Source organism: Octodon degus, unplaced genomic scaffold (assembly GCF_000260255.1).
Source record: "Octodon degus isolate 3935 unplaced genomic scaffold, OctDeg1.0 scaffold00100, whole genome shotgun sequence".
Classification (NCBI taxonomy): domain Eukaryota; kingdom Metazoa; phylum Chordata; class Mammalia; order Rodentia; family Octodontidae; genus Octodon; species Octodon degus.
Genome location: NW_004524676.1, coordinates 8498612 through 8520881, shown reverse-complemented (window position 1 = coordinate 8520881; position 22270 = coordinate 8498612). Strand labels below are relative to the sequence as shown.

The 22270-nt window shown below is 44.3% G+C and overlaps 1 protein-coding gene across 3 annotated transcripts in view; it reads left to right on the top strand.

Annotated features, from left to right (window-relative positions):
* The window catches only part of Ccnt1 (cyclin T1), a 22531-nt gene extending 15664 nt beyond the window's left edge, over positions 1 to 6867 (top strand). For 2 of the 3 annotated variants that reach the window (XM_004638608.2, XM_023723599.1), the window contains exons 6-9: positions 916 to 961; positions 2330 to 2493; positions 2651 to 2721; positions 4944 to 6867. In XM_004638608.2, the coding sequence (XP_004638665.1) occupies positions 916 to 961; positions 2330 to 2493; positions 2651 to 2721; positions 4944 to 6344 (1682 nt within the window). In that variant the 3' untranslated portion in view covers positions 6345 to 6867. The remainder of the gene's footprint in view (positions 1 to 915; positions 962 to 2329; positions 2494 to 2650; positions 2722 to 4943) is intronic. The other variant, XR_002822645.1, reaches the window with a different exon arrangement.
* Positions 6868 to 22270: the final 15403 nt, after the last annotated feature.

Genomic DNA, 22270 nt, shown 5'->3' with positions numbered 1-22270 from the left:
ATAAATAAATAAATAATTAAATAAAAAAAAACAAAAAACAAAGTAGAGTGGTTTTTTTGAAAGAATATGTTTTTCACTGTACTGTAATACACTAAGCTATATTAGTTGATGATTTAGGGATTAATTCACAGGCCACTAAGAATCCTGGTGGTTTTGTTTTGTTTTTGAGACAGTCTCACTATTCAGTGCAGGCTAGCTTTGAACTCCTGGAGGTCTTTGGGAGAGTGCTGGACTGTCGCCATGCACCCCCATGCAGTGCTTGTGCTGTCCCTGGAGAACTAACTCAGTGGTAGTGCTTGCCTAGCATGTTTAAATCTCTGGATTTGAGTCTTAGTACCATCAAAAACAAAACTGGGGGAAGAAAACTTGGGTGCTTCTCCAGGCATACTAAATCAAACTATGTTTTGTTTTTTGTTTCTTTGGGGTTTTTCTGTTTTTGGATCTCACTATGTATCCCAGGCTGGCCTTGAACTCTAGGTGACTCTTCTGCCTCAGTTGGGCCACCACCTCTGGCACTAAATCAAACTCTGAAGAGCAGGCCCAGGGGTTGCATTTTAAATAAGTACCTCTAATACCTGGTGTGCAGAAGAAAATTTGAGTCTCTGGGAGTGGAAGCAGTGTGGTTACTAAAATTAAAATTAGAAATCATTAGGAGCCAGGAGTGTAATAGCTCAGCGATGTGTTTAGCACATTTGAGTCACTGGGTTCAGTCCGCAGCACCCCCCCATGCGCCCTCCTGCAAAGATTATTTCCTTTGGTATAATACAAACATCAGGTGATTGGGCACCACTATGAAGTCATCTACCAGTCTAGTAGCAGTAAACAGAACCTTGCAAATGATAAATGCTTGATAAATATTTCTTGAGAATGAAGGAAACTAACCTTTTTCCTTTTTTTTTTTTTTTTTTTTTTTAGCAAGCAAGGACTTAGCACAGACGTCTTATTTCATGGCAACCAACAGGTTTATATTTTATTTATGTACTTATTGCCTTTGAGGACTGGTTTTACTTGAGTTGGTCTAGTTACCTTTTCTGGGATGGATAGAATGACTTAGTACACTAGAATCCGAAGGCACAGACATGGAAATAATCTTTCCAGTGTGCTGTACACAGTTGTCTGGTGAATGTTTACTATGTTTTCCTATATGATTTGCATCTTATACTTTAAATTTCCTGGTGCTTTTTAATTTGCTGAGGTGGTATAACTATTTAATACTATATTTAGTAATTGGTAGTCCACACACTTCTTTGTGTTACATTGCTCTAAAATACCCAAGAACACATTTCTGGAAGTGTGTAAATTTAGGGCTTATTGATAGTGACCAAAAAATATCTAACTTAGAGAATTTTGTAAAAATTATATTTTAAAAGGCTTTTTTTTCTTCCCATGAAGAATGGTAATACTTCTTTTAGATTAGCACATGGTACTTGTAGTACCAAGTGACTTGCCAGCTTCATCTCTGCTCTCCAGTGTAGTTTGTGTATGGAAACCAAAGATGACTAAGAACTTTGAGGGCTCAGAAGTTGAGCTTTATAGCCTGACATGTGACTGGCACATGCCTGTAATCCCAGCACTGAGGCAAGAGAATTGCCATAAATTTGAGGCCAGCCTGGAACACCAAGAAAAAGTACAGTTTTATAACCTGACATGAGAAGTTTTTCAGATGAACCATAAATCAAGCATATTTGTGGGCCAGGGAGATAGCTCCGTAGTAGAGTAAGTGCTTGCCTGGCAAGCGCAAGGTCCCGAGTTCAATCCGTGGTACCACCAAAAAAAAAAAGCATATTTGTACTTGAAGTAGTGATTGTTCATTGTTTTAACTGAATCAGAACTGTGATTGGCAAAAGACAATTTTAAAGATATTTCCAGGGGGCCAGGGAGATGGCTCAGTGGAATAAGCACTTCCCTGGCAAGTACAAAGGCCTAAATTCAATCCCTAGTTCCGCCAAAAAAAAAAAAAAAAGATATTTCCATATAGATGTAATGATTACAAATAGAAAGCTCAAAATTTTCCTCACTTATTTGGCAGGATAATAGGTAATAAACACTGACTTTTGGGAGGAGAAGTCAAACTGGGGGAGGAGTCCTTACTTGTTGTGTAGATTGAATGATACAGTCAGGAAACCTAGAAATGCCAACCTGAGCAGTGGGTGAATAGAAAAATGGTTATACTGCGTATGGAATCAGAGAAGGGCAGTTCTTGCTCTTTTTGCTCTCCTTTTTTTTTTTTTTTTTTCTTTTTTCCTTTTTTCTTTTAAAATAATGGAGAGTTTAGCTTTGGGTTGAGAACTGAGCCTCATGAAACTCTGTTTCCTCCCTCTGGTGTCAGCCTCCATTTGACCACATTTAGCCTGCAGTACACACCTCCTGTGGTGGCCTGTGTCTGCATCCATCTGGCTTGCAAGTGGTCCAACTGGGAGATCCCAGTCTCCACCGATGGAAAGCACTGGTGGGAGTATGTTGACGCCACAGTGACCTTGGAACTTTTAGATGGTAAGTTTTAGAGTAAGGGACGCTGTAAACTGCTTGCTCTTGATCTGTCACTTACCTGCCCAAAGGTGACTGTAGTTGAAAGTAGTGAGTGAGCTGAGGTGATTCTTGTTCCATTGCCTCTGTCTCTCTGAGTCTTTCTTGAATGTTTTGTTTTTAGAACTGACCCATGAATTTCTACAGATTCTGGAGAAGACTCCCAACAGGCTCAAACGAATTTGGAATTGGAGGGTAAGAATGACTCAGTCTGCTGGTTCGTCCTTTTGAGTGTGCCAGTGAGTGCACCAGAACAGGCTATGTGCCTAGCTTTGGGGTTTTTCTTTTCTTTTGTGCCCTAGTCATGACTTGACTTCATAGCTGAAGTATTACTGGTCCAGAGGCCAGTGCTGTTGGTGATAGCAGGCTGTGCTTTGTTTTGTGGAATTACTGTGTGATGATTTGTTCAGCAGTGTTGCTTAAATATTTTCTGTATAGGAGACTTTTTTTTTTTTTTTTTGATAACCAAAAATCAGATTCGGGACCTTGTGCTTGTGAGGCAGGCACTGTGCCACTGAGCTAAATCCTTGGGCCTGTTTTCTCTGTAGAGACTTAGTTATAAAGCAGAAATACTGGGTTTTGAGACAGGGTCTCACTCTGTGGTTTAGGCTAGCCTTAAACTCACGGGTTTTCCATGTTGGCCTTTAACTCACCATCCTTCTGCCTCTGCATCCTTAGCGCTGTGAGTATAACCATGTGTGGCATAATTTTCTCTTTGACGTTGCCTACTTTTTTCTTTTCAATCATATTTTATTGGAATACTTTAGATATACATAATAATTAACATTCATCAGAGAGAATTTATAACTGTGCGTGTAACTTGATTCTTCAGTCCCTCCTCCCCTTCCCATTATTTGTTTGTTTATTTATTTTGTGGTACCAGAGATTGAACTCAGGACCTTGTGCTTGCCAGGCAAGCACTTATTCCACTGAGCCCCAGCCCTCTCATATATTTTTTACTTCCCCCACTGTCCCCCTCGCCATTTGAACATTTTTCTTCCTACTTCGCAGTGCCCATTATGGTCTTTATTTACACCTTCAGTTTCTCACACCAGAGAAACAATGCAGTAATTATACATGTGTGATACCTACATTTTAAAATGGGTTTTTAGAATTTGGTTATACAGTTTGCAGCCTACATTTTTATTTCAGATATTTTTAACATCTTGTTTATAAATAATTCCTTCTCTCTTATTTTTCCCCAGCATTAGATTGTTGAAAAATATTTTCTAATGGTATGGTAACACATGCCTATAATCCCAGCACTATGGGAGGCTGAGACTTGAGGATTACAAATTCAAGCTCAGTCGGACCCATTTTGGGATTTAACAAAAGCTTCTCTCACAACTAAAAATAATGAGATATATGGGGAAGTAGCTCAGTGCTAATGATCTGGGTTATATCCCTGGTACCACAGAAATAGTTCCCTAGAGGCTGGGGAGTGGAGCCAGAATTTAGCCTGCTGAGGGTCCCTAACCTGCTCTAACAGGGTGTGGTTGCACACACTTGCCTGAGGCTGAGGCAGAAATATCTCTCTGAGTTTGATTCTAGTGAGGTCAGGTTTAGCCTGAACTAAATAGCAACCCGGTCTAAAACAAAAGCAAAAAGTTTCCTTCCTTTCTCATAAATCCAGATTGAGAAGCTTTATTTTATTCTAAATTGAGTAGGCTGAATAAAATGTTTGTCTCATAATAGTTTAAGGTTATAAATAGGCTTGAGGGCTAGTGAGGTAGCTCAGTATACTAAGTGCCTGCTTAGGCCAGCGCAGGGATCAGGGTTCCATCCCAGCAGCACATGCTGCTTGGTCCCACCCCAGGTTGCACTGAGTCAGCCAGTGAGACCAGACCAGGCGGAAGTAGGGTGTGGCGGTGCACACCTGTAGTCCCAGCACTGAGGGGGCTGAAACAGGAGGGTCACTGCGAGTCCGAGCTGCGTAGTGAGACCCTGTGCCAAGTACATTAAAAAAAAAAAAGGCTTGATAGCACACAGTTCATCTTTCACATAAAACTTCACTAAAATTTGTAGAATTTTAGTGTATTGTAGTCATAAAAGTCATTTTGCTGTTTGTGAATGGTTTTTAGATAAGCACAAAGGGTTTTTTTGGTTGTTTTGCCTTGTAACATTGTACATTGCTATGACTTGATGGATTTTGGATTTTTTTTTAAATGGGGCTTGCAGTGTGTGCAGTCTAGGCTGGCCTCAAACTCCCAGCAACACTCCTGCCTTGGCCTCCTGAGTGCTGGGATGGCAGACGTGTACCACTACACCTAGTGACGGACAGTCTCAGTCTCCTCCTGAGGCTCGTATTTGTTGGCTCTCATGCTAGAATAGCCTTTCCAGAACTTCAGTGTAAGTACAATTTAATGTTTTTCCATTTTAATAAGTCACCTGAAGAGATGTTACTGACTTTGTTCTAGGCATGTCAGCCTACCAAGAAAACAAAAGCAGATGACCGGGGAGCAGATGAAAATACTTCAGAGCAGACAATCCTCAATATGATCTCCCAGAGCTCTTCAGACTCAACGATAGCAGGCTTAATGAGCATGTCAACTACTTCTGCCACCAGCGCGGTGCCTTCCCTTCCTGTCTCTGGAGAGCCCTCAGGCAGCTTAGCCGGTGTGGAGATGTTGCAGAGTGAGCGCTGGCTCTCCCAACCTCCTGGTAAACTAGAATCTGCTCAGGGTCATCGGACTAGTGAGAATTTAGCACTTATGGGAATTGATCATTCCTTGAAACAAGATGGCTCAAATGCGTTTATGTCCCAAAAGCAGAGTAGTAAGACTGTGCCGTCAGCTAAAGTATCATTGAAAGAATACCGTGCAAAGCACGCAGAAGAACTGGCTGCCCAGAAGAGGCAGCTGGAGAACATGGAGGCCAATGTGAAGTCACAGTATGCGTATGCTGCCCAGAACCTTCTGTCTCACCATGACAGCCATTCTTCCGTCATTCTTAAAATGCCCCTAAAGGGTACAGAGAACCCGGAACATCCTTTTCTGGAAAAGACTGACAAAACAGCTCTCAAAATGAGACTCCCAGCAGCTGGAGATAAAGCTGCCTCTTCAAAACAAGATGAGATAAAAATGCGCATTAAGGTCCATGCTCCAGCTGATAAGCACAGTTCTGTAGAGGACAGTGTTGCCAAGGGCAGAGAACACAAAGAAAAGCACAAGATTCACCCATCCAACCATCACCACCACCATAATCACCATTCACATAAGCACTCTCACTCCCAGCTTCCTGCTGGTCCTGGGAACAAACGTCCAGGGGATCCAAAACACAGCAGCAGCCAGGCAAGCACCTTGACACACAAAGCCTATAGCTTGTCTAGTTCTTTCTCCTCCTCTAGTTCTACTCGTAAGAGGCCCCCCCCTGAAGAGACTGGAGTGACGGTGTTTGATCATCCAGCCAAGATTGCCAAGAGTACTAAATCCTCTCTAAATTACTCCTTCCCCCCTCTTCCTACAATGGCCCAGTTACCTGGGCATAGCTCAGACACAAGTGGCCTTCCCTTTTCACAGCCCAGCTGTAAAACTCGGGTTCCTCACCTGAAACTGGATAAAGGCCCCACTGGGGCCAACGGTCACAGCACAACTCAGTCCATAGACTATCAGGATACTGTGAATATGCTCCACTCCCTGCTCAGTGCCCAAGGAGTCCAGCCTACTCAGCCTCCTGCATTTGAATTTGTCCACTCGTATAGTGAGTATCTGAACCCTCGGGCTAGTGGCATTGCCTCCAGACCAGGCACTACAGACAAACCCCGGCCACCACCTCTGCCATCAGAGCCACCTCCACCACTTCCACCTCTTCCTAAATAGAAGAGACGAAGAAGAGAAAAAAATCTTCTCTAAAAAGTAATTTTTTTTTTTTTTTTGACTACTGATAGTGGACTAGAGTTACTTCCCTAATGAAATGTCACCCTTCTTGGACTAGAGAATACAGTGATACTGAAACATAGTGGGAGGGTGGTGGAGGGCCTTGGTTGTTATATGTGCTGCCTGATACATTGAACTATTATAGTTTTTACTGGTATTACAAAGGTGGGGATGATGAAGCTGTGAAGGACAAAGAACACGTGCTCTAGTCTTGGCCTCTCCGCCTCCTAATTAGGTTGATTGGAATAGTTATCTTCCCTCTTCTTTCGAGAACTGAAACATGGGGGCTTATCAAAGAATTGTGCATTCTTTTGATGTTTAATATAGCAGAAGAGAGGAAGTATTTAAACGTCAAAATCTTTTAAGAGACTTTTTAAAAATAATTTAATGAAAGTAAGTTATCTGTTTAGTTTTTTTATATAAGTGGGAAGGGGACAGGGATTATGCTGTGCGTATGAGACTCATAGCAGTGACTCCCAGTGGGTGGGGTCGAGGGTGGGAGTGCTGGGGGGGGGTGGGCTCTTGGCCAAGAGTTTTGGAGTAGGCTCAGGCCACTAGAAGTGTTGAGACCTTGACGAGTGTATGCAAGTGTGGATGTGTTTTTGTGTGTGTGTGTGTGTGTGTAAAAATCATGTTTTATCCCCATCCATTACCATGTTCACGTTCCAGCCGTCTGCTAGATAAAAATGGTTGGCCTTAACCTGAGCAGAGAAGCGTGCTTGATGTGGAGACCCCCCATTCTTTATATGTAACTGAATTGTAGAAAGCTCGTGCCGTACGTGTTCGTTGCCCTGGGAGAAGCAAGGAGTTAGAGGGTACTGAAAAAAAAACTTGCAATTTGGAATTCTTAGGACATTGTGTTCTAAATTATATTGTGAATATAAGCCTTGCTTTTTATTTGTATATCTGAAGGCAGACAACTGCATCTTTTAAGTGTTTGCAGCTTACATGATTTCAGAGATCTGAGCTCATGAACAGTGCTGGTGCCATGAGTCGTCAAGCCTAGCCAGTGGTTTACGTTGTCCTAAAGGGAGGCTTTAGGGTCTACCAGAGATTCTTAAGATTCCTAAGAGTTCTTAAAAAGAAAAAGTGGCCAGGAGTCCTCTAGGGACTTATCCTAGACTTTAGGGATGAACATTTTTGATGAGGAAGGAAGTCTTTTAAATTTAGCTGGGAAGGATTCTAAGCCAAGTTGACTAACTGGTAATGCTGCCTAGCCACAGATCATTTGATGTGTTCTTTTTCTTTTTTTGCTATGGACAGTAATGCAGTTTGAGTTTGTCTCATTTTGAATGCAGCTTTCATCACACCAAATAGTCTTTATGGAGAAGTTCAATGAGTGGAAAATGTGGGGAGTTAGAAAGTACTTATATGGCTACTTACTTGCCAGGTACAGTTTGGGAGAGAAAAACAGACAGTTACTGTTGATGATGTGCCTCATGGAGGAAGGAATTTGTATCTGGGACTAAACCTTAGCTGAAGGTGAGCTAGTGCGCTGCCTCTGCATATTTGGGCTGTGTGTAGTGCGTGCCATTGCCAGGTAAAAAAGCAGCTCTCTGCTGACACGTAAATCTGGTACGTTGTGAATGTCATTTTACTTTTTAGATAACACTTTCCTCTTCTTGCTAGTTCCTGTTTTGTGTCATCTAACTGGTGAGTATATGGTTGTGTTTCCTACATTTAGGCCTCATATTTATTTAAATTTTGTTCGCTGGTCTGTTTCCATCCTTCACCCCAAAAGGGAGTGTGTGATTTTGTCTGGGTCTGTACCTCTGTGAAACTGATGATCACTGGTTTGATTGTGAAAATGTCCCTTTTAGCTTTTAATTGTTCACATTAATGTCACATGTCTTCTGAATCACATGCACCCATACCACAGTAGCACATAGCCACTTGGTGTTGTAGCAGTCCTCTGTGTTCTTCTTAGAGCTTGTCAGGAGTGAATTTGGAAAAAGGTGCTTCATGGGCCTAAACTGCTGCTTTAGGTTTAAAAATCCAGCCTTCGAGCTAGTCCATCATTGTAGGTCTGTGCATGTCCTGAACCTCCTGGGCTTTGCCTGAGGTGTTGTGTTGTCTTTGGCTTAGCAGGTGTACCTGTCAGCTAGCATGTGTAGCATCCCAATTCTATACACTTAGGGTTTCTGAGGGTTATGTGATTGCTAAGTTGAATTCTTCATACCTTCAAGGGTGACAAATGGGATTTATAGATCCAAAGTTAGTCTTGTAAAGATGCCAGTTTTCTTTTAATCTTGACTGTCAAGGATGAGTGATGATGGTAAGCTTTGGAAATCTAAAATTTTGTTGGCTCTCATGTTAGTAGAAACAAATGCCAGTGGATTGCTTTTAGAGCTTTTAATCAGATACCTGTTTTGCTGTTGGCTGAGCTCCATTGAGGCATTAATCTAAATCCATGTGATTCTTTTGAGGTATCAGTGAACACTTTTTGGCTTTAGAAAATGCTTAGGTGTTAGTCTAGTTTTTTCATGAATCAATGTATTTCCATATCTTTTAAATGATTTTATTGTTTTAGTATATTCTACATAGTGCTACATTGGCTGCACTGGTATTGATTGAAAAAATCTAAAATCTCCAGTTGCAAACAGCAGTAGTTTTGGATATAGAAATAAAATCATGGTAATAATTATGTTTAAGGAAATAAATCCCTTAGTTTCTTTAAACTTTTGCTACCTGCTTCTTCATATTGAAAGTGCAAACTATTCATACCTTGCTTATGGACAAAGAATTTGAAGGGCCCTATCTAGCATGATTGGATTTTAAACATCCGTGTTTCTTTTATTTCAGAAACTTTTTTAAAAAAAGATTTATTTCATTGGTGAATTATTTTGGTACTAATGCTGGGACAGGGGAGAAGGTGGAGTATCTTGAAGTGGAATATAAATTTTATTCTCTGGTTTGGGAGAATATGTAATCTATCAGATGGTGAGAAATAGCCCACAGTCATCCTACTGAGCTTTCAGTGATTTTGCTGCCGCCCCAAATGTCTGTTGCTTGCTACTAGTGCCCAGCTGAGTTTCCGTTGTGCCATACTATCAAGTTTTATTTTTTAGTCCCTCGGTGGATGTGAGTTTGAAACAAGCATGGTACTGTACTGTTACCCGATAGAGCAATCTGGTTTGGGATCTTGACACTGGAAAGGGAAGTGATTGAAAAACAGTGTTCACTAAGAAGCAGTGTCACTTCCACTTTATGACTGTATTCATGGTTGAATGAAGAAACTCAGTTTTTGTTGCCACTGTGAGTTTAGAGAGGGACCCTTGACAGCATGCTGGCTGCAGCCGGAGCGAGTGTGTGCATTGGGTAAGTAGGACGCCGGCGAACGCCGAGGAGCTGCTTGGTCATGACCGCAGTGGGGTCGGGGCAGGCCGACGTGCTGCCTGGCTCATGCACCCAGAGAAGAGGATGCAGCAGCCTAATTAGGGTTAGCCTATGTTTCTTAACCTGAAGCTGACCTTTCCCCTTTGTACTTCACACACTTAAAACTGTCCATTTTCTTCTCAGACCAAAGAGCAAAAAGGAAAAAAAAAATTAAAACACTTTACAAATTTCTGTCACTCAGGTACAATTTTGTGGTGAGAGTTTTGTCTGTTCCTTCGTCTTGTTTTCAAGAGTCCTTTCTCAGCAAATTCTGCCGTTGCCTCTTCTCGGGTTGTCTCAGTTCTGGATGCTACTCTTGAGATCTCTCCTGCTGTTATGTGAATGATAGGATATGAGTGACCATTATCATAAGGGCTCTTTGTAAAAAAATTTTTTAAAAATTTGAAGATGTTGTGTACATTTTATAGTCTGGCTCTCAGTTTGATATCTTGCTGTCAGGTATGTTTCACAATCTGTATTTATCCATCTCATCAATAAATGTTAATGGTAAAACATTCATCTGATTGTTGTTTATATGTGTCATGTCCTCAAATTAGTCCTTAGTCCTAAGTCTTCAACTCTCATTTTATTGGTGCGCTTATTTTGCTTCAGGGACTTTTTGGCGTGGGGGAGGGGCTTCCGTCTGTTCTCCAGGTGGGTCTGGAGCCTGCCTGCTGGGCCAGCACTCGGAATGTTCTGCACTCAGCCCATTTGGCTTCAGTTCTACGAGTATGTCCGTTTTTCTCTGCTTTTGTATTTGAGTCCTGGTCTCCCCTGTAGTTAGTTCAGGAAGGCTTTGAGCTCACTATTTAACTTAGGCTGGCCTTGGACTCACAGCAATTCTACACCAGACTCCCGGTGCTTGGCCTGTAGGCGTACACCACCATGCCCATGTGTTCTTACCGTGCAGAATCTATAAGGATTAAGTGGCCGGCACACTGACCCTGGTAATGTAAAGTACGTTAACAGAGAGGAAAAGCCTTCGGTATATTTGAATATCTGAAAGTAACTTTAAGCAAAAAAAAATCTGAATGTTAGGACAGACACATCAGTGGCAGAAAGTATTTTGGGGTTGGGGATCTAGCTCAGTGGCACAAGTCTCTGCCTAGCAAGTGCAAGAGCCTGAATTTGATTCCTGGTAAACCTCCCCCATACATTCTTAATTGTAAGTAAGAAAAAAAAAATTTTTTTTTTTTTTTAAATTTCTTAGGGGCTAGGGAGATGGCTCAGTGGAATAAGTGCTTCCCTGGCAAGCACAAGGACCTGAGTTCAACCCCCAGTTCCGCAAAAAAAAAAAAAAAAAAAAAAAAATTCTTGATGGTTCCTGAAAAAATTGGTAGTGAATACTTGTCCTGGGACATAATAAAGCCACATACACAAAGTAAATCTTATAAATCACACACTTAAGGGGAAGAACTTTTATGACAGAATGAAGCATGACACTTCTGAAAAGGTGATTTGAGTTCTATTCATACCTACTTTTTTCTGGGCCTGCCCGTTAGCTCGGTTGTTAAGTGCCTGCTTAAGCAGAGGCAGCCTGGCTCAGGCTACTGTGGTTCAAAGCCCAGAGCCTCATGCCTTTCCAGACCTGCCCTTAAGGCATCCTGAGCCAGCACCCCCCCCCAAAAAAAAAAAAAAAAATCCTTATACTTACTTTTTTCCTAAGGTTGGATACTTTAAATTTGTATTTGCTAGACAAACACCCCTCACCCCACACTTACCCCTGTGGCAGTGCTGGGAATTGAACTCAGGTTTTTGTATATGTTTAGGCAAGCTATACCCCAATCGTCTTTCTACTTTTTTTTTTTTCTTTAATGGTAGCAAAGTTTTATTAAGTTAAGAAACAAAACTCTGCAGAGTTTGAACCAAGTAAAAGTAGGAGGCCAAGTAAAAATAAAAACACAAACTTTATAGAGTGCATTTAGGCTAAGTAAAAGTAAGAAAAGAAGTACACCCTTCAGGTTGAGGGTGGCCTCCAAGTTACTTGATACACATTTTTGAAGTTTTTGTGGAAGTTGCTGGCAATTTAGGAATTCTGATCTTGTCATCCTTGAGCACGGATGAGGTATAAGTCAATATAAAATTGTAGCATTAAAAAATAAAATTATAGCAGAACTACAGCCATAATATAGGGGTTGTTAAATGAATTGATTAGCTGGGGTCCATTTTATGAAAATGCCTATGTTGCATTCTGATCTGGACACATTTGAGGGCTAAGGAAGGTTTAATCCCTTTGTAAGATTTGTGGGGGGGTCTCAGGTTTAGTCACAGTAATCTCTGGCTCTTGCCCCGCCCCCTTGAGTTGATTTAGTGAATGTATTGTCCCGTTGCCTAACTTGGGCTGCCTTTTCTGTGCTTTGAAATCTCAGCCCTTCATTTCACTTCACACTCCAAACCAGCAGAGCAAGCTATGGGAAGCTCCGTGGCAAGAACATCTAGAGCTACTTCAGGAAACGTCGGGGGCAGGGGATGTAGTTGAGGCAGCAGTGCCTTCCTGGCAAGCACAAGGTTCCAAGTTCCATCCCATACAAAAAACACAGATTCTGAGGTGTGAACCTGCTGACATGTTTAAGAAAGCAGGGCAGCCCGTGTAGCTGGGATGCAAACAGTGAAGTGGGTAGGGTAGTAGGATGAGATCAGAGAAGCAGCAACCAGATACCGTGGGCCCTTGGGCGCCACTAGAAAGACCAGGGGAATGAGACAGCACCTTGAGGCTTTGAGCAGGAAGTGACACCCTAATTGAGTATTCAAGCGTTCCTTTGGGCCTCTGTTTAAAACATGGTGAGCGAGGCAGAGAGGCTCCTGCAAGGGGTCAGTGTGAGGGAGGCTGAGGGACAGTGCCGTTGCACAGGTGAGGAGCACGAAGGGTGCTTTCAATACGATGCCCAGTGTTTGGCCCTGACCCGTTGCAAGTATGGAGTTTGCGACTGAGGCAAGAATGATTATGGGAGGCACAGGAGGCTTACCGTTGACCCTTGAAATGTCTAAGGAACAGGTAGATTTGGGCTGGACTTCAAAAGGTTCCAGACCAGAGATACACATTGAAGAGCCATCAGTTTATGAATGGAGTTAGTGAGATAATTGAGGGAGGATTCATAGGACTGAACAACGTCAGTTGCTCATCACATGGGGGCGAAGAGGAAAAAGAGACTTAAAAGAAGTTGAGCCCCAGTGTAGAGGTGCACACTCATAACCCCAGTTCTTAGGAAGTTGAAGCCTGTAGGAGGACCACCATGAGTGCGAGGCCAGCCAGGGCTACATAGTGAGACCTTGTCTCAAAAACCAAGACGACACTGAGCACAAGTGTGTCTGAAAAAGTAGTCCAAGAAGACAAAACTTTGGGAGGTTGCTGTCAGAATCATCCAGGCGAAAGCCTTTGCGGAATTCGACTGTTGATGTGATGGTGGGACAATTTTAAATGGAGAGGGCTCTAGAAGTTGGGAAGAAGTTGAAGACAGCATGACATGGCTAGTTTCTGAGTTTTTCTGGAAAGAGGAAGAGATGGAGAAATGAAGCAGTAGCTGGGAAAAGAGGTAAGCTATTTTTGCAATTTTTTTTTTCTTTTCAAAGTTTTATTGATAAACATATAGCAATGAGACAGTTTCAAATCAAATCGAAAGTACAGTTTCAACAAATAATACACTGCATATATTCTTCTTAGTGGTTAATTGCTGTACTATTTTTGCAATTTTTAAGATGGAAGACTAAGCACTTACTACTAGGAAGAAATTGCAGTGTTACATATGCTGCTGGGAAAGGTAGATGCGAAGGAGATGTGGAGTGATGTCCTTGAGTAGGTGAGGTGGGATCTAGTGCGTGAAAGTATGATTTGGGGCTGGGGAGAGCTTGGCAGCACAAGCGCCTGCCTGGCAAGCATAAGGTCCTGAGTTCAAGTCCCAGTATCAACAACTCAAAACAAAAACCAAGTACGATTTTGCCTCTGATAGGAGCAAAGCCATATAAATCACAGTAACTGGAAAAAAAGAATATTGATTGGGTTACAAGCTTTGGGTTGATGAGGATTTGTGAAGGTTCTCTTCAGGCTTAAAGTTTTTGTTGTTGTTGTTGTTTTTGGTTTTTTGTAAACTAATTCAGCTTTTCTTATAGCACCAGCTCATACACTGACCTCCCTTTTCATTATCATTTTTGTCCAGAATTAGCCCTCAAATACTCCAAGCTTTTAAAAATTCTTGGGGCCGGAGAGATGGCTCAGTAGCATAAGCACTTGCCTGGCAAGTGCAAGGTCCTGAGTTCAGTCCCCAGTTCCGCAAAAAATAAAAAAATAAAAATTCTTTTCAAGAATTCAATTTTGGGGCTAGGGAGATAGCTCAGTAGAATAAGTGCTTACCTGGCAAGCCCAAGGGCCTGAGTTCAATTCCTGGTACCACACAAGAAAAAAAAAAATTGTGCTTTGGCAAGCACAGGGACCAAGGTTCGATCCCCAGTCCCAAGTGATGTGCCAGCACTGCCCCCAGGCATGATGAACTGGAATAATCCAGGCATGCACATGCCTGTAATCCAGAGCTGGGGAGGCTGAAAACAGGAGGATCACCATGAGTCTGCTGTGCCTAGTGAAACCCTGTACCAAATATGTAAATGAAAACACCATTCAGTTTTGACTGCTTTAGTGGGGCACATCATAATCCCCACACTGAGGAGGCTGAGGCAGGAGGATCCCTGGAGTTCAAGGCCAGCCAGCACAACATAGCAAGACCCTGTGTCCAAAAAAAAAAAAAAAAGGGCTGGGGAGATAACTCAGACTCAAGCACCTACCTGGAAAGCACAGTGGACCAGAGCTCAACCCTGGCCTGCCTGCTGGCTCCCTGGGCCTCACCCTGCAAAGCAAACCGGGGGTGTGGTGGTGGTGCACACCTGTAATCCCAGCACTCCAGCAATTGAGGATTGCTGTGAATTTGCCTGGGGGCTACAAAAATCAGCACAAGGCCAGCCCAAACTGAGACTGGTAGCAAGAAACAGAACTCCGTTAACTTGTAGTAACCCTAGGGGAGTTATGGGAGGCACAGCAAGAACATAAACAGATGCTTCTAGACTAAGAGATTTTGATTTGTACAACCTGAGAATGAAGAGGCCACAAAGCCACCACTGTGGGAGGTTGAGGCCAGGGGATCATTTGTTTGACCCTAACATGGGTAACTAAGTGACATTGTGAAAAAGAAAAAAAAAAAAAAAAAAAAAAAAAACTATTTATAAACAATTTCAGATCTACTTTAATCTATTTATTATCTAGCAAATTATAATTGAATTGGAAACTAATTTGCTTTGTTACACAACATAAAAGAATTTGTCAATATTTTGACCCTTTAATACTGATAGGGGGCCGGGGAGATGGCTCAGTGGAATAAGCGCTTCTCTGGCAAGAGCCAGGGCTGAGTTCAATCCCTGGTCCCGCACCCCCCCCCCAAAAAAAAATACTGATAGGGCTGGGGAGAAAGCTTATGAACCTGTCTGGCAAATGCAAGGTCCTGAGTTGGATCCCTGGTACCAAAACAAACAAAAAACCCTACCTGATCCATGCTTTCGCTCAGTAGAATAAGTGCTTCCCGGGCAAGAGCAAGGGTCTGAGTTCAATCCCCAGTTCCGCCAAAAAGAAAAGAAAAGAAAGTAATCAGAAGGTGCTTTTCTGATGAGTAACTTCTTGTCTGCCTTCTGCTTAGCAGGTTTTGGAAGGGTCTTGCTAAGTATTCCAGGGCACTTAGGGCAAAGCCCAGACTGGCTTCAGCATCAGGGTCTTCCTGCCTCGGGTTCTTGAGTGCTGTGAGCACAGACGAGGGCTGCCATACCCGCATAACAGTTCTCCTGTGGAAGCCAGACAGCTGTGTCTCTGTCTATTCTGGTGTCTCCACACATTGTTTACTGTGGTAATTTCAATCCTTTTTGATGTTTCCACATTTAGTCACGATTCTGATTACCAAGGTTTCTGTATAATGTAACTTCCCGCTAGATTTGAGTTATAGGGCGTTTATGACAAAACGTCTGTTGTTCCTCTAACTTTTCTGGTGGTTAGAGTGTTTGCTTATGTATGTAAGTCATTTTTAAGCTGGGTGTGGTGGTGGCATGCCTGTAACCCCAACACTCAGCAGGAGGATAACACTGAGTTCAAGGCCAGCCTGCACTAGAGTGTGAGGCCCTGTCTCAATAAAAAAATCATTTTTGTGATTAATATTATTTTGTATTGCAAGCACAATCCCACGCTATTGGAGAATGCTTACTCCAAGACAGCAGGACTATCTTTCTTCTCCCTTCTATGCTCCGTGTTAGGTGCCTAATAGATACTTGCTGAAGGAATGAATTTTGGGAAAGAGAATGCCTTAGTGCTTGGAAACAAATCCACACACTGCTTGCATAATGTCCTACCTATCTAGGTGTTGTGGCATACACCCATAATTTCAGCACCAGGGAGGCTGTGGCAGGAGGATTGCTGTGAGCTCAAGGCCAACCTGATTTACACAGTGACCCCCCCCCAAAAAAAAGTCTTGGCCCTAAACAGACTGCTTTTCCCTGAGGCTGTAGATTCCCTGTGCTCTCCTCCCCTGCTCAGTGGTCAGGGTACAGCATCTGAAATGAAACTGACAGTGGATAGTGGAGGCTAGGAAGCAAAGTAACTTTTAGAAAATGTTGAATCATTTTTGTAAGAGTAGCAGTGACAGAAGAGAGATACTTTTTATTTTTTGGTACTGGGAATTAAACTCATGACTTTGAGCTTGCCAGGTGGGCACGTGTGCCAGTGAGCTATATCTCTGCCTTGAGAGATGCTTTTATCTAAAAATCCATAAAGGATAATAAAATTAGTATGATCTGTCATTTCTATAATATCTGCTATTATGGTTTGTATCTAGTTGTCCCTCCAAAGCCTCATACAGTCATGGGGCAGCTTCTAGAGGTTGTGGTTAACTCATGATCCAACGCTGGGGTTAAGGGTGTGAGCACTACTCCTGACCTGGGGCGGACAGCCCAAAGGAAGGGGGAGAAGCTTATTCTTTGCCTCTGCTGCTGCCGTGGTTGCCTCTGGCCTGCCTTTTTGTTCTTGGTGTTTTGCTGTTTTCCCCTCCATGAGCTGCTCTTTTCCATGCGCCACTCTGCCTTGGAGCCAGCTAAGTACGGACTGAAAATTCCACCAACTGTGAGCTAAATAAATCTTTACCTCCTTAATTCTGGGCATCAGGTATTTTGTCCTAGCAATGTGAGAAAAGCAATTAAGACACCCGCATTATTTAGCGTGGAGTTGCAGAGGATTTTTACAGCATCAGGCTGCAGAACTCATTTCCTTATTTTCGCTCAGGCCACAGCCCTTCACTGTATGAGATGCAGTAAGAAGAAGGAAGAGGGCCGTGTTCAGATTTGCCTTACTTTCCCTTTCACTAGATGTTGCCTTAGGATGGAGATGATAGTAGCCTCTACCTCTTAGGGTTACTCCGAAAAAGTCGGTGAATGAATCCTTGTGATTCTCCAGATTGGTGGTGGTACCAGGAAGCCAGGTCCTGACACGGCACTTGGTCCTTGGTTCGGTTAAGACACATAGGTGGCCGTGCGGAAGTACAGGCAGAAGTTTTTGTAAAATAGATACACAATTACTTCTTCAAGCGAAACAGCAGGCAGTGCCACAAAGGCATCTGCTGCAAGTGTGAGTTTGGATACATTTTATGCCCACAAAACTTACTCTGGCCTCAGGGAACAATGATGAATAGATATATTTGTTTTTTTTAATTTATGTATTTATTTATGTATTTATTTATTTATTTTGTGTGTGTGTGGCCAGTTCAGCCCACCAGGGGGCGGGGCTGGCTGGCATGTGGTGCTGGGGATTGAACCGCGGTCCCTGCGCTTTTGCTTAGCTTAGCTTGTCCTTGTTCTAAGTAAGTGCTTTAGACCACTGAGCCATCTCACCAGCCCCTATTTGTTTGTTTCTGAGCCAGGGTCTCACTATGTGCTTCACACTGGCTGTGAGTTACTGTATAGTCCAGCCTGGCCTGGAATTTATGGCCATGCTCCTGCCTCAGCCTCCCATGTGCTGGATTACAGGCATGCATCACCATGCCTGGCTTGATGAGCTTTGATCATAGAGGAATCTAAATTAGGTCTCAGCCCAAGGAGGAACAGTGTTTATTTTTATTTTTTTAAGAGAGGAAAGGTTTATTTGGCTCACAATTTGTGGAGGTTTCAACCTGTAATCAGCTGGCTCCGTGCCATGGTGGTGTGCTAGAGGGGCAACTGTTCATGTTGCAGCAAAAGCAACAAGAGCAAAAACAGGAGGGCAGGGAAGCAAGCCTCTTTTCCTATTCTTATATAGTAAGCCTGCTACCTGCCCCAGGGCGAGCATAGCACCCACACCTTCTCTGAACCCTCCTGGTACAGGCTCAGGATGTGCGCAAAGCCGGTGATGTTTACCCTGGCTCCCTGCTGAGTCGCTTGGTTAAACTTCTACACAGTGAGACAGCCTGAAACATCCTAGAGCATAAAGGACCACCCCAGGGCATACCCTGTCCATCCTAGGATGCAGAACTTGTGAGTTACTTAGGTGACACTTCTCAAGTTGGCACAGTGTGTCAGCCGTTGCGATTTACCCCTTGTCAACTTGCCAACCAGGCACATTTCTTATTTTATTTATTTATTTATGGCAGTACTGGGGATTGAACTCAGGACCCTGCGCTTGCCAGGCAAGTGCTTATTCTACTGTGCTATCTCCCCAGCCCATAGACACATTTCTTTAAATCAGTTTCCAGATACAAAGACATTCTCATTCTTATAATTTCCTAATATGAACATTATAACGCAAGTTTAACAATCCTGAACAACCAGTATTGTCTATCAACATTATATTACATTAGAACCATAACATTCTGTCCCTGGCCCCCATAAGACCCATCACATCCATTTATTTATTTAAAGAGTTTAGCCCTCTAAATTATTGTAAATTTTTTACAAATGAAGTACAGACTGTACAGACTTTTCATTTAGTTTTTTTTTTTTTATTTATTACATTTATTTATTGTGTGTGTGGCCAGCTCAGCCCACAAGGGGGCGGGGCTGGCTGGCATGTGGTGCTGGGGCATCGAACAGCGGTCCCTGTGCTTTGCCAAGCTTGTTTCAAGTAGGTGCTTTAGACCACTGAGCCATCTCTCCAGCCCTTCATTTAGTTTTAATTTACCTCTTAGTCATTTTCATTCTTCTGACCATCCAATGCTTTTTAAACCGCTTGGCATTTTGTTTGCTTTAGATTGCCCAAGCAGTATTCAGAAACGGCTACACCCTTTTTCACTGGTGACCTCTTATTGCCAAGAGACAGGAGCTTATTTACAGTAGTCTGTTGGTTCCTGGACTGTACAAAGAATCATGTATGAAGGCTTCAGCTGCTTGCTGTCTTGAATCCCTCAGGTCTTGGTCCTTCAGCATTAGAGCAACATGGCTTTTCTGGCTGACAGACTGTACTTTTTGGACTTCAGCTTTCTTGGAGTCACTTCCTTTTTCACATTCTTCACCTTTCTTTTGTAAATTCACTTCTTTCAACTTTCCTGATTTCTTTAAGCCAGTCTGAGAAGCTGTAGTTAATTGCTCTAGAATAGTGTCTGGAAGGAGTTTTCTTTTCTTCTGTTCCATGAAAAGCTTTTAGTGGGCGCCACTGCTGGGCTGCCTGAGCAGTAGGTTGCACTACACCTCCTCCTCCAAGGCCGTCTGGCCCTCCTCTACAGACAGGGGGTGGGTACAGGAGGCAGGGCCAGAGCTGCACCATGGTGGATGTGGCCCTGGAACCTCTGACCTCTGACGCATCACATCCATTTATATGAAAGACATTTAGTCCAGCTGCAAGAGTTGCCAAAGTCCTAGCAGTTTCAGCACTGCTGAAACGTCCAAGCCCCAAGTCTCCTCTGAGGTGTAAGAAAAACTCTTAGCTGTGAGCCCCTGTACAAGTGAAAAGTTACCCACTTCCAACATTTAATAGTATAAAAAAAATTCATTTCCAAAGGTACAAATAGGAGAATATAAAGCAAATCCAAATTGGGACCAAAGAAAATCCAAAATTCAGCAGGGCAAACATTAAGTCCTATAGTCCCACGTGCAGCCTCTGAGGCAGAGTGGCAAGATGTGAGCACCAAAGGGCTCAGGTGGCTCCTTGGGTGGCTTGACCCTTAGGGCACCTACACGGTGGTAGCTCTCATGACTTCTCTGTTGGGCTGGTTTTGCTCCCTCCTTGTGACTCTCCTTAAATGACCCATGTCCTTGGCTTATTCAAACTGGGGTCTTCATTGCAACTTTGGCTTCACCTTCACATCACAGCCCCTGGCCGCCCAGACTTTCTGAAATCAGGGTGGAAGCCTTCTTACCTCCATGACTGTTTCATTCTGCATGTATCTAAAACCATTGCGAGGGTGGAGAGATAGCTCAGCAGTCCAAGCACCTGCCTGGCAAGTGCAGGGACCCAGGTTGGATCCCTGGCACTGTGTGCCACATCAGTACCGCTTCAGGCACGCTGAGCCAGCCACCAAGACTGGGCGTGGTGGCACATGCCCATATCCCCATGCTGGGGATGCTGAGACAAGAGGATCACTATGAGTCTGACCTGTGTAGTGAGACTCTGTGTCAAATACATAAAAAATAAAATAAAATAAAATCAATGCCATGTGGATGATCCCCAGGTCTGCTGCCAGCTGGAGTGGAAGCTGGGTTTCCCTCTCTCCTGGCTGTCCGGTTGAGTGCCTGCGATGCCCTCAGGCCATCTTTTCTATTCTCCAGTTCCTTCTCAGCAATGGAGATCTCCTCAGCTCTTTTTTTCCTTTGTATTTTAGGGAAGGGTCTACAGGGTGTTTAGGGTCTCACTAGATCAGACTAGTAGTGATCCACCTGTTTACAGCCTCCCAAGAGCTGGGATTACAGGCGCGGGCTCCACTGCCATCTCAGTGCACCCTGGGGGCAGGGCCTACACGGCAAGTTTAAGGATCAACCCCAGGGCCCTGTGCCTGCTTGCAGACACTTTAATCCGCTGAGCTATTTGGCTGGCCTGTTCCTCCTCAGCTCTATCTTTGGAGTGCAGTTTTACTGGAGCTTCCTTTCAGGCCAAACTCACATTTTAAATCATGCGGTTAGGATCTCTGCTCTTGACTCCCGGCATAATTCTGACTGAAGGCCGCCGGCAGCTGCCATGCCACCAGTCTCCACAGTCAACTCACTGCCTTGAAGTTCCTTCCGCCAGATTCGTTAGTCCTGTTGCCCTTAATCTCAGTCTCAGGCAACGTCTCTACACATGAGCAAAATGCAGACAAACTTTTTGTTAAGCTCTAACACACATGGTCTGGAATCCAGTAGCCAAGCGTCTTCCCAGAACTTCTCCAGCCTGGTCTTTAGCAGCAGGATTTCTGCCAGCCTGCTGGTTTTGCGAGCTCTCACCAGAATCTCCCACAGAACAGCCCGAGGCTTTCCAGCCCTGCTCTCTCAAGCCATATCTCCAAACGTTCCCAAACTCTTCCCGCAGGGTCGACCACATAGCTCAGCGGATTAAAGCGCCTGCAAGCAAGCGCAGGGGCCGGGAGTTCATGGCTTTGGAGAACGAGCGCTCGCCAGGAAAGCGCCGATTCCAGGGAGCCATCTCCGACCCCTAGAAGGGGTTTCTTAGAGTGCCCTACACCAAATAATCGGTCATACGCCGAACTGCTCACCAAAGAACACTACAGCCTTCTGTTTTGTTTTTTTTTCAGACAGGATTTCACTATGCAGTTCATGCTGCCACTTTGTAGCCCACATCGGTCTTGAATTCACAACCATTCTCCGGCCTCAGCCTATCAGTGCTGGGATTACAGACGCGCGCCACCACGCCCGGCACTAAAGCCTTTTTGTGTACAAAGAGAGTCAAAAATGCAGAGATCCTCTAGCCGCTGTTCGACTTTGTTACCCGCTGAGTCGGGATAAACAGCTGCTAAGACCACAGGAAGCAGAAGGTGCGCGAAAATAAGCCACACCCAGGCGTAGAAAAACACCCAGAGCAGCGCCGGCCGGATAGCCCGTCCGCCCGCTCCGGGGCGGAGTTGACAGGCAGCTCCGCTGAGCCAGTCCGGCCGCTACTTCTCTCGGCGGGCCTCGGTGGTAGGCGGGGCTCTCGGCCAATGGTGACGCGCGCTCTGAGCAGCAGCCAATCAGCGACGAGGAGCTCGGACCGTCGCTAGGCGGAGGCAGGCGCTGCCGCAGTTGCCGGAGGAGGCCTGGCGCGGCGGCGCGGCGTTGGGGTGAGGCGGCGGGTCGCTCCTCCGCGGTCTTTGCAGTTAGGCTGTTGTCTTGCCGGTTCTGTGAGCCCAGGGCAGTAATTCTGCCTCGAGCAGCGTCGGAGTCTCCCTACACGCTCCAGGCGGCCGGCCAGGTTCTCTGGTGCCTTCTGTCTTGGGACAAAATGGCGCTTGCGCGGCGGGCGAGCTCCATCTCGGGCTCCGGGCTGGCGCGGACAAAGGCGGCGCGCAGGGGCGGGAGCGGGGCGCGGCGGGGCTGGCGGG